This window comes from Peromyscus californicus, unplaced genomic scaffold, assembly GCF_007827085.1.
Source record: "Peromyscus californicus insignis strain IS unplaced genomic scaffold, ASM782708v3 Scaffold_4__1_contigs__length_199733344, whole genome shotgun sequence".
Lineage (NCBI taxonomy): Eukaryota > Metazoa > Chordata > Mammalia > Rodentia > Cricetidae > Peromyscus > Peromyscus californicus.
The window spans coordinates 190550489-190569748 of NW_026294562.1; the positions used below are offsets into that span (position 1 = coordinate 190550489).

A 19260-nucleotide genomic window follows, 5' to 3' on the forward strand; every position below is an offset into this window, starting at 1 on the left:
ATTGTGTTATCTTACTTATACTGTTTATCACTGCTTACTTATCCAGAGTACACATGCATAGTCTCAGAATATCCCAGAGATGGAAATTAGGTAAGTTACAAGGTGCTGTCTGCTTCCAAGTAATGGAATCAAAATGTAGTGATTTTTAGTGCTAAGTATATAGAGAGGATTCTATCTTCAGTAAAGAGTTTTGGCTTTTTGAAAACAATTCATGAGAGTTGGGTGACTGTGCTTCCAGATGAAGACACAAATGGGGGCATATTTATGTAAATTTTTACCTTTTGCTGTTTTTACACATTAATACAAAATTCATATAACATCCACATCTCATGCTTACCCTCTTGCTTTCCCCGTGTAAGTCCAGGCATTCTCAAGTTCATGAGATCTTCTATTCCTTTTAAATGCTCACACACATATAAATATTTGTAAGCACATACAACCTACATATTTAATTTAGTGTTGCTTGTATGTCAGTGTGTTTGGACTGGCAAATTCACACTAGAAAATGTATCATAGAGCTTGTTCCAGTAGAAGTCATCATCTCTATCTCTCATGAGCATAGTATTCATAAAAGGAACAAAGATCTCAGGACACACTGAATTGAAGGGATCTGTGATGTTAAAATACATTCAGAAAAATTGTGGTTGATGAATTTAGCTTCTATGATTTCACCAGTGTAAATATTTTATCATCGCATGTAGAATGCACTAGAAATATCTCTGCTTTCTGAAAACATGATTAATGATCTCATCAATACAGTTAAGTGGACAAAACAAGTGATGCTTTAGTTTCATTACTCATAAAGATAATGAATATTGCTAAATGGAAGCATTGCCATGCAGCCATGTAATTCCATTACATCCTCAGGAACAAAATGCAGATATTGCAAAACTTTGTTAACATCCAAAATGGAAATTTTCTGTCAGTAAAGATGCTGAAACTGAACTAATAACACGACCCTTTGTCCATCAGATTTGCATCAATGTGTGAAGTGTCCAGAGGACCAGTATGCCAATACAGGGCAGACCCTGTGCACTGACAAAGCTGTGATCTTTATGACCTATGAGGACCCCCTGGGGTTGGCTCTGGCCTTAATGGCCTTGTGCTTCTCTGCATTCACAGCTCTGGTTCTTGGGGTCTTTGTCAAGCACCATGACACTCCCATTGTGAAAGCCAATAACCGGAATCTCAGCTACATCTTACTCATCTCACTCATCTTTTGTTTCCTTTGCTCCTTGCTCTTCATTGGCCATCCCAACTCAGTTACCTGCATCCTGCAGGAAATCACATTTGGAGTTGCATTCACTGTGGCTGTTTCAACTGTGTTGGCCAAAACAATTACTGTGCTTTTGGCTTTCAAAGTCACAGTCCCTGGAAGAAGGATGAGGTACTTCCTGGTTTCAGGGGCACCAAACTACATCATTGTCATCTGCACTCTCATCCAAATTATTCTCTGTGCAATCTGGCTGCAAGTTTCTCCTCCCTCTATTGACATTGATAGACACTCTGAGCACGACCATATCATAATCATGTGCAATAAGGGCTCAGCTACCGCATTTTACTGTGTCTTGGGATACCATGGCTCCCTTGCCTTAGGGAGCTTCATTGTGGCTTTCTTGGCCAGGAATCTCCCTGACACATTCAATGAAGCAAAGTTGCTGACATTCAGCATGCTGTTGTTCTGCAGTGTCTGGATCACCTTTCTTCCTGTCTACCACCGCACCAAGGGCAAGGTCATGGTGGCTGTGGAGGTCTTCTCCATCTTGACCTCCAGTGCAGGCTTATTGGGATGCATCTTTGTTCCCAAGTGCTACATAATTTTATTAAGACCAGAGAGAAATTCTCTTAAAAAATTAAAGGAGAAAGCATTTTCTTGATATAACTTTTCATTAATAGTAACAGACATGTGTGGTGATATTTTATTTGTCCTAAAATGTGATATTTTATTTGTGCTTTAATAAATAAAACTTGCCTGGAGATCAGAGGAAAAAGCCAGTCATTATAAGTAAGCAAAAAAGTCATGCAATGTTAGCACATGCCTTTAATCCTATCATTTGGGAGGCAGGGATCTTCTGGGTCTATGTGGGTTCAAGGCCACACTGGGAACAGAGTCAGGCATAGTGGCACATGCTTTAAATCCCAACACTAGTTAAGCATGGAGGTCTGGAGGTCTGTATAGACAGACAGGAAGTGATAGAACTGGGCAGGAAGAAGAAATGATGTAGCTGGACAGAGAGAGCAAATCAGATGGCAGAATAGAAAGGCATATAGGCATGGGTTGACAGGAAATATCTGCAGCTTTGGAAGCTGCACAGCTGGTGAGGTGAGGTTAGCATGTAGCTGTTCCTATTCCTCTGATCTTTCTCAGGTTTTCACCTCTATATCTGGCTCTGTGTTTTCTATTAATAAGACCGTTTAGAAATTTGTCAACAGACAAGTTTAACGTTGGTACAGACACCTTTTAGGATACAATGCAAGATATACATTTCTCTTGACACTCACTGTTTCTTCTAATAATAATGTTAAACAGTGTCATGTAAACTACTTTTCTGTACATTGTGTCTTATAATCTTCCACTCAGCCACCTATTTTACAATACCTAGCTAATGAACACTAGTGCAGAGTGTAAGTTCCTTTCCTTCTCTGATATATAATAAATTTTGAAATAAAATTTGAGTACTTCTTTTGATGTCTAAGTGAATATGTGACTTTGACAGCACTTGAACACAGACTAAATACAGTATGGGATTTTCATAACTACCACCCCTACAGACCCTCTCTCTCAGATCCACTATTCTTCTATTTCCATTCCCAAAAGTACAGGACAAAACTATATACTGTAAGGCAAGGCAAAAGAACATTTCTTTATGTGTTTCTCATTGATTTGACTTTCCTCTTCTGAGAATTCTTTGTTTAGATCTGTACCACATTTTTAAAATTGGATTATTTGGTTTTTGACACCTGGTTTCTTGTGTTATTCATATATTTGTCATATTACTCCTCTATTAGGTGTACAGTTGGTAAAAATCTTTCCCAATTTTTAGTCTGCTGCTCTGTCTAAACGACAGTGTCCTTTGTCTTAGAGGAGCTTTTCAGTCTCATGAGGCCCTATTTCTTTTTTTTTCTTTTGCAATACAATTCATTTCTACATATCAGCCACAGATTCCCTTGTTCTCCCCCCTCCCGTCCCCCTCACCTTCCCCCCAGGCCCCCCCATTCCCATCTTCTCCAGGGCAAAGCCTTCCCCACAGACTGAGTTCAACCTGGTAGACTCAGTCCAGGTAGGTCCCGTCCCCTACTCCCAGGCCTAGCCAAGCAATCCTGCATAGGCCCCAAGTTACAAACAGCCAACTCATGCAATGAGCACAGGACCCGGTCCCACTGCCTGGATGCCTCCCAAACAGATCAAGCCAATCAACTGTCTCACCCATTCAGAGGGCCTGATCCAGTTGGGGACCCCTCAGCCATTGGTTCATAGTTCATGTGTTTCCATTCATTTGGCTATTTGTTCCTGTGCTTTATCCAACCTTGGTCTCAACAATTCTCGCTCATATAAACCCTCCTCATTCTCGCGAATTGGACTCCCAGAGATCCACCCGGGGCCTAGTCATGGATCTCTGCATCCAGATCCCTCAGTAGTTGGATGAGGTTTCTAGTACAACAATTAGGGTGTTTGGCCATCCCATCACCAGAGTAGGTCAGTTCGGGCTGTCTCTCGACCATTGCCAGCAGTCTGTTGTGTGGGTATCTTTGTGGATTTCTGTGGGCCTCTCTAGCACTTTGCTTCTTCCTATTCTCATGTGGTCTTCATTTACCATGGTCTCCTATTCCTTGTTCTCCCTCTCTGTTGTTGATCCAGCTGGGATCACCTGCTCCCCCAAGCTCTCTTTCCCTCGACCCTCACCTTTCACTACCCCCATTCATGTTCAGGCTGTTCATGTAGATCTCATTCCATTTCTCTGTCATTGGGCGATCCCCGTGTCTTTCTTGGGGTCCTGTTTTCCAGGTAGCCTCCCTGGTGATGTGAGCAGCAGATAAGTCATCCTTGTTCCACATCTAGTATCCTGCTATGAGTGAGTACATACCATGTTTGTCTTTCTGAGTCTGGGTTACCTCACTCAGGATGATTTTTTCTAGATCCATCCATTTGTCTGCAAACCTCATGATGTCATTGTTTTTCTCTGCTGAGTAGTATTCCATTGTGTATATGTACCACATTTTGTTTATCCATTCTTCAGTTGAAGGGCATCTAGGTTGTTTCCATGTTCTGGCTATTACAAACAATGCTGATATGAACATAGCTGAACAAGTGCTCTTATGGTGTGGTTGAGAATTCCTTGGGTATATGCTCAAGAGTGGTATAGCTGGATCTTGGGGGAGATGGATTCCCAATTTTCTAAGAAAGCACCATATTGATTTCCAAAGTGGTTGTACAGGCTTGCATTCCCACCAGCAGTGGAGGAGAGTTCCCCTAGCTCCACATCCTCTCCAGCATAAAGTATCTTCAGTGTTTTTGATCTTAGCCATTCTGACAGGCGTAAGGTGGTATCTCAGAGTTGTTTTGATTTGCATTTCCCTGATGATTAGGGATGTTGAGCAATTCCTTAAATGTCTTTCGGCCATTTGAGTTTCCTCTGTTGAGAATTCTCTGTTTAGTTCTATAGCCCATTTCTTAATTGGACTGTTGGGCATTTTGATGTCTAATTTCTTGAGTTCCTTATATATTCTGGATATCAGTCCTCTGTCAGATGTGGGGTTGGTGAAGACCTTTTCCCATTCTGTAGGCTGTCGCTTTGCCTTGTTGACTGTATCCTTTGCTCTACAAAAGCTTCTCAGTTTCAAGAGGTCCCATTGCCTGATTGTTTCTCTCAGTGTCTGTGCTACTGGTGTTCTATTTAGGAAGTGGTCTCCTATGCCAATGCATTCGAGACTACTTCCTACTTTCTCTTCTAGCAGGTTCAGAGTAGCTGGATTTATGTTGAGGTCCTTGATCCACTTGGACTTAAGTTTTGTGCACGGTGATAGATATGGATCTATTTGCAACCTTCTACATGTTGATATCCAGTTTTGCCAGCACCATTTGTTGAAGATGCTTTCTTTTTTCCATTGTGCACTTTTGGCTTCTTTGTCAAAAATTATATGTTCATAGGTGTGCGGATTAATGTCAGGGTCTTCAATTCGATTCCATTGGTCCACATGTCAGTTTTTATGCCAGTACCCAGCTGTTTTTATTACTGTAGCTCTATAGTAGAGCTTGAAGTCAGGGATTGTGATGCCTCCAGAGGTTGTGTTATTGTACAGGATTCCTTTGGCTATCCTGGGTTTTTTGTTTTTCCATATGAAGTTGAGTATTATTCTTTCCAGGTCTGTGAAGAATTGTATTGGTATTTTGATGGGGATTGCATTGAATCTGTAGATTGCTTTTGGTACGATTGACATTTTTACTATGTTAGACCTGCCTATCCATGAGCATGGGAGATCTTTCCATTTTCTGACATCTTCTTCAATTTCTTTTTTCAGGGACTTAAAGTTCTTGTCATATAGGTCCTTCACTTGCTTGGTTAGTGTTACCCCAAGGTATTTTATGTCATTTGTGGCTATAGTAAAGGGTGATGTATCTCTGATTTCCTTCTCCACTTCTTTGTCCATTGTATATAGGAGGGCTACTGATTTTTTTGAGTTGATCTTTATCCTGCTATGTTGCTGAAGGTGTTTATAAGTTGTATCAGTTCCTTGGTGGAATCTTTGGGGTCGCTGAAGTATACTATCATGTCATCTGCAAATAGGAAAAGCTTGACTTCTTCCTTTCCAATTTGTATCCCATTAATCTCCTTATGTTGTCTTATTGCTCTGGCTAGAACTTCAAGTACTAAATTGAATAAGTATGGGGAGAGTGAACAGCCTTGCCTCGTTCCTGATTTTAGTGGAATTGCTTTGAGTTTCTCTCCATTTAATTTGATGTTGGTTGTTGGCTTGCTGTAAATTGCCTTTATCATGTTTAGGTATGTTCCCTGTATTCCTGATCGCTCCAAGACCTTTATCATGAAGGGGTGTTGGATTTTGTCAAATGCCTTTTCTGCATCCAGTGAGATGATCATATGGTTTTTTTCTTTGAGTTTGTTTATATGGTGTATTACATTGACGGACTTTCGTATGTGGAACCACCCTTGCATCCCTGGAATGAATCCTACTTGATCATGTGGATAATTGTTTTGATGTGTTCTTGGAGTCTGTTTGCCAGTATTTTATTGAGTATTTTTGTATCAATGTTCATGAGGGAGATTGGTCTGTAGTTCTCTTTCTTTGTTGTATCCTTGTTTGGTTTAGGAATCAGGGTAATTGTAGCCTCGTAGAAGGAGAGGCCCTATTTCTTAATTATTGGTCTTAGTGTGTGCACTAATGATTTTCTTTTCAGAAATTCTGCAGGTAGTCTACCTGGATTTCTGGCAGGCATAGCATGTTGCATAACAGGGATTTTTCTTTACTTATTTCTATATTTTGTTTATAAGTTTTTGTCAGATGTGGAGTTGATAAATCTTTTCTTCATTCTGGTAGCTATTGTTTCTTCTAGATAACAGTGTTATTTACCTTAGAGAAACTTTTATGTTTCCTAAGTTCCAATTTATGAATTATTGATCTTTGTGCATGCCAAAGCATTACTCTGTTCAAAAAATCATCTCCTATACCAATGAGTTCAAGACTATACCCTACTTCCTCCTCTATCAGATTTAGTATACATGGTTTTATTTTGAAGTTTTTAATCAATTTGTACTAGAGTTTGTGAAAGGTGATGAAGATGGATATATTAGCAGTCTTCTATATGCAGACATGCAGTTCAATCATAAATATTTGTTGTAGGTGCTGTCTACATTCCAGGGTGTATTTATCACTTTTTTTTTATTAAAGATACAAGATTTTTATGTATCTTCAATTGATCCATTGATCAACTTCTCTGTTTATATGCCAATGCCGTAAGGATTTTATTTCTATAGATTTGTAGTACAACTTAAAATTGTGTATGCTGAGACTTGCTGCTATGCTTTTATTTTTGAGGATTATTTTAGCTATCTGGGATTTTCCGTGTTTCCAGTAAAACTGAAAATTTTCTGTATAGACCTCAAAATAATTGTGTAGGAATTTTGATGAGTGTTTTGATGAATATGTAGATTGCTTTCTGTAAGCTGGAAATTTTTATTATTGAAATCCTAGTGATCTATGAGCATGGGAGTACTTTTCATCTTTTGATATGTTCTTTAATTTCTTATTTTAAAAGACTTGATGTGTTTTTTTTTAACTTAGAAGTACTTCACTTGCTTGGTTAGAGTTATCCCAAGTTATTTTTTTGTGTTTTGGCTATTGTGAAAGTGTTTTCCCCTGATTTCTTTCTTGGTCCATTTGTAATTTGTAAATAGGACAACTATTGATTTTTGTGAGGAAATTGTGTATCCTGGTAATTGCTGAAAGTGTTTATCAGCTGTTGGATTCCTCAGCGGGATATTTGGAGTCACTCATGTATAGTTTCACAATATCTACATACAAATTATTTTATTTTTTTGTTTCAAATTTGTTTCCCCTGATTTCATCCAGTTTTCCAGTAGATCTAGGTAAGACTTCAAGTACTATATTCAGTAAGTGTGTAGAGAGTGGACAACCTTCTCTTGTGCCTAATATTAACAGAATTCATTTGAATTTCTCTTCATTTAAGTTGATGTCAGCTATAGGGTTGCTGTAAACTTCCATGATTATGTTCAGATACATGCCTTGAATCCCTAATTTCTCCAAGACTTTTGTCATGAAGAGGTGTTGGGTTCTGTGACAGACCTTTTGTGCCTCTGATGGTATGATGTTATGTTTTTATTTTTGAAGTTTATGGAATAAATTTACTGAATTTATTAGATGGAAACATCCTGACATCTCTGGAATGAACCCTACTTGATCATTATAGTTAGTATTTTTGATGTACTCTTGGATTTGTTTTATACATATTTTATTGTATATTTTTGTACCAATATTCATAAGGTAAATTAGTGTATAATTCTTTTTTTTATTGTTATAATGTGGCTTGAGTATCAGAATGGCTGAGGGCTCATAACATGAACTAACTAATGTTCCTTCGGTTTTCCTTTTTCAGGATACTTTAGAAGTGTTGGCATTAATTCAATTTTGAATGTGTGGAAAAATTCTCTGCTAAAATTATTTGGTTCTGGCATTGTTTGTTTAGGAGAATTTTAATGACTGCTTCTGTTTCACTAGCAGTTAGAGTACCATTGTCTAGCTTACTTTGATTTAAGTCTAGTAAGTGGAATACACTGAGGAACTGTGCATATGAATGTACAATCAAGTATTTTAGCTATAAAATGAAAACACTTGTCTAATAAATTGAACAAGCACACATACATCGTACAGTGAGAAGGAATATATTTCAATGGAGGAATAGAATTGGTAGTAAGATTAGCAACAGATATTGGTGACAGAGGGGCAAATACCAAAAAAGGACATGCTACCCATGTGTGATAGTGACATAATGAAATTCTTTATGGTGTATATTAATTAAAATAATAATAATTATTTCACATAAAAAACTGGATACCATACCAAATCTGGACAACTGGAAATTTCTACACTCTTGAAAGATGACTTTTCAGGGTTTTGAGGTAGATCAATTACCAATTTTCTGAGAAAATGCTGTCTCTAACTCTTTTGCATATTGTTCAGATCCCACTCCTCATACTGCTTCCCTTTGACCAGCCTTAATATATGGTGAGGTGCTTAGTCATACTACAACTTGAAATGTCATGCTATGTTGATATCCATGAAAGGGCTGATGTTTTCTGCATAGGAAAGAGGAGGAGTGCATTAGGGGTAGAGGCAGAGCAGAGCTGGGGGAAAGAACTGAGAAAAGAAGAGGAGGGGAAACTGCAGACAAGCTGTAAAATAAATAAATAAATAAATAAGGATGGAATTCGTTCTGTGTTCCTACGAAAGACTCTTTCTCTTACATTCCTTTCTATCCATATCTCAGCCCCTCAGGACAGCTCATTACAGAACCAGAGTTCCTGCACTTTTTCTTTTTGGTTTTCGAGACAGGGTTTCTCAGTGTAGCTTTGCGCCTTTCCTGGAACTCACTTGGTAGCCCAGGCTGGTCTCGAACTCACAGAGATCCGCCTGGCTCTGCCTCCCTCCCGAGTGCTGGGATTAAAGGCATGCGCCACCACTGCCCAGCAGTCTTGCACTTTTTAAATGTTGATCTTTAAGTGTACAGTAAAATCCAGATGAGAACACTAACCCTGTTTGCCTCATCTCATATGCTAAATAAGACTCACAACCACCAACAGCAATGACTTGTCCTACGTTTGTCCTGCTTTCTCTGCAGTTCATATCCACTGAAAGAGGCTCATCAGCCCACACTCATTAGAACACTCTAACACTGGCATAGCAAGGTCTAGAATGCAAAGAAAAAAATAGATGACTAGGAAAATGGTATAAGAAGAACTGACACACAAAATAGAGCGTCATTTCCTAGTTTTTATTTTCTTCTAAAATACCCAACGAGACTTCTTCACAGTGACTACTGGAATGTAAAATGATAAAAAACATTGCATGATATCACATATAAAGCAGAAGAAATAGGTCAATATAAAATTGATCTGTGAGAACTGAGGCTCATGAAGTGAGATCAGGACTTTGAAATCAAATATTCTTCTTATCTTTTCTTTAGTAATAATTGGTTGGGAGAAGGAGTGGGTGATCTTGTTTAAAATTTGAATGTTAGCACAAAAGATCTCTATAGATCTTGTTGAATATTTAAAAATCAACATTTTGTAATGCTGTAAATGTAACAGTGGTTCTTTGATGATCTCGATAATTGCGGACTGGCAGGATTCAGGAAATTTAGAATTTGGCCTGATCATTGGTTTTTAAGACAATGGAAACACAAGATTTTTTTTAGATATTCTGTAACTGTCACTGGTGTAGCATAGCCCCCACTGTGTGTGGTGTGTGGAATTGAATTGCTCTAAACATGGAGCTACTTTTCCCTCACAGGGATTTTGAGATATAAGTGTGTAACCATGAATTCTGACTTTGTATTTTCTGAATCATTATTGAATGTCTCAATGTGAATTACCAACAAAATCTACTGAGATCATTTTTAAAGGCATTATCATAAATTGTTCAGGCAGTGCTGGTACTGTATTTTCCCAAAATGGCACTCTCCATGGAGCCTTAATTTCCACAAATATGAGTGATATCAGGAAACTACCTGAACTCTTCTCATACATATTTATCAACCAAATTAATCATGTGGATGTCAGATACAGAGCCCCAGGGAAGAGAGTGTCCAAGATTCCTCCAGAGGTGAGGAACCATTTGGAAAAAAAAGGAATCATGAATGCACAGGTAGTCTCTCCTTTGGCTGCAGAGGTAAAAGCAGGTAAAAGATATATGAGTGTCTATAAAATGTTCTGTTCTGAACAGCACTTTACCGTACACATTGCAGAGGCTCAGAGTAGCACAAATACGTTAACTTTGATTTTTCTCTTTTTGCTCCTAAACATTCCACTTCTTTGTTCAGTTTCATTCATCCCAGATACTTTTGGAGAATAATGCAGAATAAAGACAAAGATAGGTCTTTTTTGACAGGATTTTTTTCTTCTTCCTTAGAAGCATGTGCTGGCCTGTGGAGAAACATTATTTCAAACACATTCTAAACATACAGGAAGTTTCTTTGTATTTTCTATGTAAATGACATCAGGAAAATTTCATGTGATGTCAGAAGTTGAGAATCAGAGCAATGCTTTGAGTCTTTTTTCCCTATTACCCCAATCTACACACAAAGAAACAGCCCCTAATTCTTTCAGAAACTCAATGCTATTTTTCTACTTTTAATTTGACCAGAGTGTGTTCTGTTATGCTCCCAGTTACACTTCTACTTATAAGGCTGGACGCTGAGTGGAAAAAGGACTCAATATCTTGGCCCATCAAATGTAGCACACCTCTTGAAAACTTCCACATCACAGTATCTGGTGATGTCATATGAAAGAAACCCCATACAATTCAATGAGTATCATCCTAAACAGGTACAAGTAAATGGCTGTGGAATAGAGTCTGCTGATCACCCTTTTTATCACAGTGTAACTCCTAATGTATGTGCTAGGGCAACTAATAATTGTGACACTTCAAGATCCAGAGAGTTTTTACATAGATATTCAGTTACTCTCTCAGATGCTGTGCATGTGGTGACACTGTGCTCTCAAATCTGCATCAAGAATAAAGTAGGAAAACTGGCCGGGCGGTGGTGGCGCACGCCTTTAATCCCAGCACTCGGGAGGCAGAGCCAGGCAGATCTCTGTGAGTTCAAGGCCAGCCTGGGCTACCAAGTGAGTCCCAGGAAAGGCGCAAAGCTACACAGAGAAACCCAGTCTCGAAAAACCAAAAAAAAAAAAAAAAAGTAGGAAAACTGTTTACTGCAGGCTACATATGTGTTCCTCAATACTTCCCTCATATACATGTATAACTACTGGCCTAAAAGTCTAGTTCTTCACTCTCTCTTTAGAGTAAATAAAGAATGAATGGGATCAAATAATATGTTTGCATTTTTTTGTAACATGAGGCTATCACTAATAGCAGTGACAGTTTATTTCCTTTGTCACTTGCCTGAGTGACAGTTGTGTGGCATGTGGATACTTGGAAACACTTGAGAACAGGGGTAGAGATGTTGCTAAAAAGCTAATCTTTGTCATTATTTAAGAAGCATGTATATTTTCTCTTTATGTCTAAATTGTTTATTTTCTGACACTTTTATCACATTTAACTTGTGTATTTCTTTTTCATTAATTTCACTAATTATAGCTGCATATTTTTTATCAATTTGGGCATCATAGACATTTTCATTTTATGGATTGCTGATAGTTGCTTTCAAATACAGCATTTTAGTACACTAGGTTACTGCAATAGTTCAAGTCATTGATGTTTCTTACTGTTTAGTGTGCAGGAGTTAGTGTTTGAGTTTCACCAGTTCTATTCTCAAATTCCTGCTGAGTGTTACTGAAATTTTCCATGACACTTCTTCTGTGTGATAATAAAGAATATTTTAAAATTATCTATTCTAAAAATGTATTGATAAATACCTATTTTTATGCATAAAGATACCAGAGTGGTAAAATTTCTATGTGGAAAACATCGTATTCAGCATGAAAGAGTACGTTTGAGTTTGATGTTTACTGGTCAGATGATATGAAATGAGTCAGAAAACATGGGATCTGTTGTTCTTCCTATAAACATAAACACAAAATTGTATTGGTCTATTCCTAGTAATTTGGTGACTATTTTATTATGAAAATTGTTAATATTTTACAAATATTTTATACTTTATATTCTTTTATTTTTCAAACTTATCATCTGGTACAAACAAAATTCACTGCCACTTTCAGATGTTGCTACTTCTTAGTAGTATGCTTGTGTTGTATTAGTGAAAATGGAGATGTAGACAAATGGTGTTCTGTAGAAGAAAAATTGTGTTGGTAGTGTGATTTATTCTCACATGCCTGTGTAAACATAAAGTAGATGAACAATACTGGGATAAGTACCCTTTATCTCTGCACTAGGGTCATGTGTAGATATATCCCTCTGCATTTGAACCCAGTCTAGTCTACACCCAAGTATCATTTGAAAACATTGAATCCATCACAATTTTATGGCCTAAATGTATATTACTCAAGTACATACACACAGATATATACTTTTACCAAATACATCACTAGTATTTGAGTTTATTTAAAAATAAATCTTTTAAAACGTTTTTGTGCCTGTAATATATAAACTATAAAGAAAAGAGAATAAGATGAGGAAGGACATGAGGAAATATGCTGTCTGAATTGCATACTAATTATAAAGGATTATAAGTACTAGAGCCAAATATTGCCACAGAAAGACTACTGTACACTCAATAATCATTCTTTGACTACCTTATCAAATTCAGTTTGCTATTCATAAGAAAAATAACATAAACTCAATGGCTCATGCATCACTTGTGTATTTCACATTACTCAAGAATTTCAAATGAAGCACGATCAATGTTTTTCATTTTTCTTTATTAAGAAATTTTCTACTCACTCTAGATACTACCCACAGATCCTATCTCCTCCCTCTTCCAATCCCCCAGCCCTCCCTCCCAAGCCACCCCACATCCCCACATCCCGCAAATCAAGGTCCCCATGGGGAGTCAGCAGAGCCTGGCACACTGAGCCTAGGCAGGTCCAAGCCCCTTCCCACTGCACCAAGGTTGCGCAAAGTGTCACACCACAGGCACTGGGCTCCCAAAAGTTTGCTCATAGATCCCAATCCCCCTGTCTGGGTAACCCCCAAACAGTTCAAGCCAAACAACTATCTTTCATATGCAGAGGGCCTAGTCCAGTCCCATAGGGACTTCACAGCCACTAGTCTACAATTCATGGGCTTCCACCAGTGTGGCCAGTCATCTCTGCACATCCTCCCATCATGATCTCAATATCCCCACTGCTTGCAGAATCCCTCCTCTCTCTCATCAATTGGATTCCCGGAGCTCAGCCTGGCGCCTGGCCGTGGATCTCTGCATTTGCTTCCATCTGTCATTGGACAAAGGTTCTGTGATGACGTTTAGGTTATTCCCTAGACCGGTCCCCAGAGTAGACCAGTTCATGCACCCTCTAGACCACTGCCAGCACTCCAAGGTGGGGTCATTTTTGTGGATTCCTGAGAGCCCCCCTGACACCCTGCCTCTTTCTATTCCCATGATGTCCACATCTATCATGATATCTCCCCCCCTGCCCTCCCACTCTGTCCCTGTTCCAGCTCAACCCTCCCGTTTTCCTATGTTCGAATCCCCCACTCCTCGCCCTCCACCACGCCCCCACTCCTAATCCACTCATGTAGATCTTATCCACTTCTCCTTCACTGGGCCATCCATATGTCCCTCCTAGGGTCTTTCCCTGTTAAATAGCCTCTCTGGAGCTGTGAGTTGCAGTCTGGCCATCCCTTCCCTCACATCTAGTATCCACTTATGAATGAGTACATACTATGTTTGTCCTCTGAGTCTGGGTTACCTCACTCAGGACGACATTTTCTAGTTCCATCCATTTGCCTGAAAATTTCATGATATCATTGTTTTTTACTGCTGAGTACTCCACTGTGCATATGTGCCACATTTTCTTTATCCATCCTTCAGCTGAGGGGCATCTAGGTTGTTTCTAGGTTCTGGCTATTACAAATAATGCTGCTATGAACATAGTTGAGCATGTGTCCTTGTGGTAAGATTGCACATTCCTTGGGTATATGTGCTGAAACCATCTGGTCCTGAGCTTTTTTTGGTTGGGAGACTTTTAATGACTGTTTCTATTTTATTAGGGGTTATTGGTCTATTTAAATAGTTTATTTGGTTTGATTTAACTTTGGTATGTGCTACACATCCAGAAATTCGTCCATTTCTTTCAGATTTTCCAATTTTGTGAAGTAGAGGTTTTTGATGTATGACCTGATAATTCTCTGAATTTCTTCCCCTTGCACCAAGTGGAGAAAGAGATAGGTAGATGCCAGTGCAAAAATACAGTCAACAACATAAAGACCAAAATGGCTCTACCAGAACCTACATCAGCAAGACCTGAACATCCCAACACAGAAGACATAGAAGAAATCGACCTTAAAAATGACCTTAAGAAGATGATAAAGATCTTTAAAGCAAATGAAAAATCCCCTTAAAGAATTTGAGGAAAAGTCAAACAAAAAATGGGAAGAAATCAGTAAATCCCTTAAAGAAAGCCAAGAGAAAGCAATTAAATAAGTGAGGGAAACAGTTCAAAATTTGAAAACCGAAATTGAAACAATAAAGAAGACACAATCTGAGGGAATGCTGGAAGTGGGAAATCTGAGTAAACGATCAGGAACTATACATTTCAAGCATAACAAATAGAATGCAAGAGATGGAAGAGCAGATCTCTGGCATTGAAGATACGGTAGAGGAAATAGATTCATCAGTCAAAGAAAACACTAAAGCCAACAAAATCATGACTCAAAATGTCCAGGAAATGTGGGATACCATGAAAAGATCAAACCTATGAATAATAGGGATAGAAGAAGGAGAAGAATACCAACTCAAAGGCACAGAAAATATATTCAACAAAATCATAAGAGAAAACTTTCCCAACCTAAAGAAGGAAATGCCTATAAAGATACAAGAAGATTACAGAACACCAAATAAACTGGATCCAAAAAAGTCCCCTCACCGCATAATGTATATTCAATATTTTTATATATTATACCCAGCTAATTATGTTACAAAGTAATAGGTTCAAATGATTTTCATTGAAAGCAAGTAGCCACAACTGTCCACATGGTGGTGTCACCTACAAAGTGTATATTGGTCAAATTATTATTTGTTTAGGTTTGTCTACATATAAATCGTACATCAATAGTTTATTTCTTCTATGGTTTCTTCTCCTATATAATGCAGTGGAAGTCTTTAAAGGTCATTCATGGCTATGTGATGGTTCAGCAGTTAAATCCCTTACAATTAATGCTGATTACCTTAGTTTATAACAGAGTGCAGGGAGTAGAAGGAGGCAGCTATCTACTGAAAGTTTCCTTCTGACCTCCATGTACTCCTGCATACAGCATTTGCCAAATTAATTAAACCAAGTGTAATGGAATTTTTAAAATGTAAAAACAATTAGGAATAAATGACAGTTACAATAATGAATACAACAAATACTAAACAAAATATTTTTTATTATTACTTTATATGTGAGATTAACAGGCCCATAGATTCAAGGAAATTGGTTCAGACCAGTTGCCAAGGCATGCACATAACACACTCCTTATGAGCTATCCTGGAGTCTGCCTGAGGGCCTAGCAATAGGAGCAGTCAACGTTCCTGGTCATGGTTAGAGGTCCTGATTGTGTGGAGTCTGCCTGAAGGCCTAACAACAGGTGCTGTCAGAGTTCTGGATCATGCCCAGCCAATGAGGGACGACTATAGAGACTGGGTGCTGGGAGGAGGGTATATAAGGCCTTCCCTATTATTGTATAAATGAGTTCCTTATTTGCTTTCAATGGACTCTCAGTGTCTGTGCCATTGATGCCGTGCCTTCTCATCCCCTCCCCTGAGGGAGCCATCAGAATCCAAGCAACAATGTCTACCCAAGTACAAATGAAAATGAAAGGCATCCAATGCTCCTGGATTTAGAGTTAAAAGCAGTTATGAGACAGCTGATGAGTATTGTGGACTGAACTCAGGTCTTCTGCAAGAGCAGTATATTCTCTCCACAGCTGAGACAACTTTCCAGCCTGTAACCAGAAGTTTCTGTCCTGCTAGCAACTCCCAAATACTCAACAGCCACTTCTCAAATTACCACACAAAGACTTATATTAAGTATAAATCTTTCCTATTAGCTCAGGCTTGTTATTATCTCTAACAATTAAATTAACCCATAATTCTTATTTATGTTTAGCCATGTGGCTTGTGGCTCATTACCTTATTTTCTACACTTCCTGCTTGCTTGGTGGCTGCCTGGCATGTTCCTCTCACTCTGCCCTTCTTCTTAGTCCACAATTTGATTGTACCATGTGGGACGACTCATTCCTAACAGGTTTGAGGGCCAGCTGGCCCAAACCAGTAAAAAAGATACTTTCTGAGAGCCAACCTGGGTCTGCCTAAGGGCCTTAGCAACAGCAGCTGAGACATGATCTGGAGATGAACTGGACTAATGAGAGGCAGCCATGTCACACCAGCAGATGCATATTCATCAGACCTTCCCCCAGGGTGAAGTGGAGGGCTTGCCTCTTCCTGAATAAACAGAGCTTGTTTTTTCAACTTTCTCCCTGAGTCTGTGTTGTTGACTCTGTTACTACTTCACCCTCTCCCACAAAGGGAACAGCAGCACAGGACCCTGCCACAGTACTACCAAATCTTATCTGTCTCTTCTTTGGCTAAATAGCTTTACAATCAACCAATGAAAGCAACACATATGCCCACCATACACAAGGACCATTCCACAGTACCAGTTCCTTATTATTAACTAATTAAAGCTAAATTAATTGTGCTATGTAAAAAGACTTAAAATCATATCATGACTCTGCAATGTATCATGGTTCAAGACAACTGGAATCCCATTTCCTAATATTCAGCTGATGAATGGGGTACTATTGCTCAACACAGACATTGTGTGTTACTACTCATAGTTGAGTGTTTTGTGTTATTGTACTCAAAAAGTTTTATCAATATGTACTTCACACTTGAGTACACTCTCAGAGTCTGGGTCTCATGAGATGGCAATTAGGGAAGGAGGATTGTGCTGTCTGTTTCCAAAGGTAATGGAATCAAGATGCAGTACTTTTTAGTCTTAAGTACATACAGAGGTTTCTACCTTCGGTGATAGGGCAACTGCTTCTTATGAATAAGATTCAGAAGTGTGGTGTCCCTACTGCCAGATGGGGACCCAAATAAGGGTGTACTTATTTAAATTTTCATTTTTCAAACACTAATATTATATTTATATAACTTTCACCTTTTATTCCTACCTTCCTAATTCTCCCATAGAAACTCAGTCACTCTCAAATTTATGAGCCCTTTTCTTACCTTGACATGTACATGCACATATAAATACACAAAGACATACAAACTATAGTACCAGGCTTTTCCTTTTATGCCATCAACCAGCTCCCAAATCTTGACACAGAAAATTATTATTAGTTTTGAATGCTCGGCCTAGATTAGGCAGGTTTCTGACTTGCTCTTTTATCTTAAAATAACCTGTTTCTCTTTATCTACCTTTTGTCTTGGAGCTCATTAGTCTTCTTAACTCTGTATAACTTACTTTCACTACTTCTCTATGTCTGGCTGGCTAGACTCTGCCAGGCTTCTTGTCCCTGGCATGTCCCTCATTCTCTCCTCCTTCTCTCTTCCTTCCCTTCTTTTTCTTCTCAGCCTAGATTTCTTCTGCTGTTTATTCTCTCTGCCTGCCAGCCTTGCCTATCCTTGCTTGGCTCAGCTTTGAACATTCAGCTCTTTATTAGAGCAATGAGGTGCCTTAGGTAGCCAAGGCAAAACAAACGCAACATAACTTTTCATAATTAAATAAATGTACCAGGATAAAAATGACATACCTTTCATAGCTAAATTAATATTCTGCAGAATAATCAAATGTAACACACCTTTGCCTAGCTAAAATAGTATTTTACAACAACCTAGTTATTCCATTTAGCATTGCTTCTACGTCAATTTCTTATGCCTAGCAAATTCAAACTAGAAAACCTCTAAAATGTGTTGTCCAAGTAAAAGAAACACTCTCCATACCTCACAGGTACAGCATTTATAAAAGAGACAAAGATTTCAGGAGGCACTGAATCCATGTGATTGTGATTTTAAAAACACTTAGTAAAACTGTGGTTAATGAATTTAGGTTCTGGAAACTTTTCAGACTAAGTCTTCTCATCATAGCATATACAAAATCTATGCTTTCTAATAACATGAAAATGATCTCATTAATATAGGTAAATAGCCAAAGACATGATTCTTTGCTTTCATTCACCATGAAGATAATGAGCATTATGAAATGGAAGCATGTTTGTGCATCAATGTCCTTCAATTACATACTCAGGAACAAATTGCAGATATTGCAATGTTTCCTTAAAACACTTAATTGAAATGTCCTGTCAATACAAATGCTGAAGCTGGATTAATGATACTTTCCTCTCTCCATCAGATATGAATCAGTGTATGAAGTGTCAGACACCCAAATCTTTTTCCTAGCAATCGAACTGAAAACATGCTATGTTGTAGTTTCCTCTAAGACCCCTCCCAACAGATCATAAATACCTTCTCCTCCAACTTTCCTTCCCCCAAATTATTCTGGTAAGCCAGCCTCCAACACAGGCAGTCATTTGATTTGAACATAAAGGCTGAGCATGTCAGAAAAACAAGCAACACACTGCCAACTTTCTCTCAAAAAATGAAGAGCAGAAACTGAAGTCAAAGAGCAAAACACTGAGCTATACATGAAAAGTCCAGAAAGTGGTACCCATAACTATAATCATCCCCCAAAAAAGATGCCTAGAAGCCAGCCTAAAAACACAATATATAAATGCAAGTACTGTATGTCTCCTCACAGTAGGTCATAAATATTCCAACATACCTGAAGCACATGAAAGGGAACTTAAAACAAACTTTATGAAGTTGGTAGAGGTCCTTAAAGAAGAAATGAATGGATTCCTCAAAGAAACCCTGGAGTA

At 38.4% G+C, this 19260-nt stretch overlaps 1 protein-coding gene across 4 annotated transcripts in view; it reads left to right on the top strand.

Annotated features, from left to right (window-relative positions):
• LOC128095027 (vomeronasal type-2 receptor 116-like) overlaps positions 1-19260 on the top strand; it is a 54536-nt gene that overhangs the window by 15783 nt on the left and 19493 nt on the right. For 3 of the 4 annotated variants that reach the window (XM_052713686.1, XM_052713688.1, XM_052713687.1), the window contains one exon: positions 973-1877. In XM_052713686.1, the coding sequence (XP_052569646.1) occupies positions 973-1877 (905 nt within the window). Of the gene's footprint in view, positions 1-972; positions 1878-19260 lie in introns of those variants that run through there. The other variant, XM_052713685.1, reaches the window with a different exon arrangement.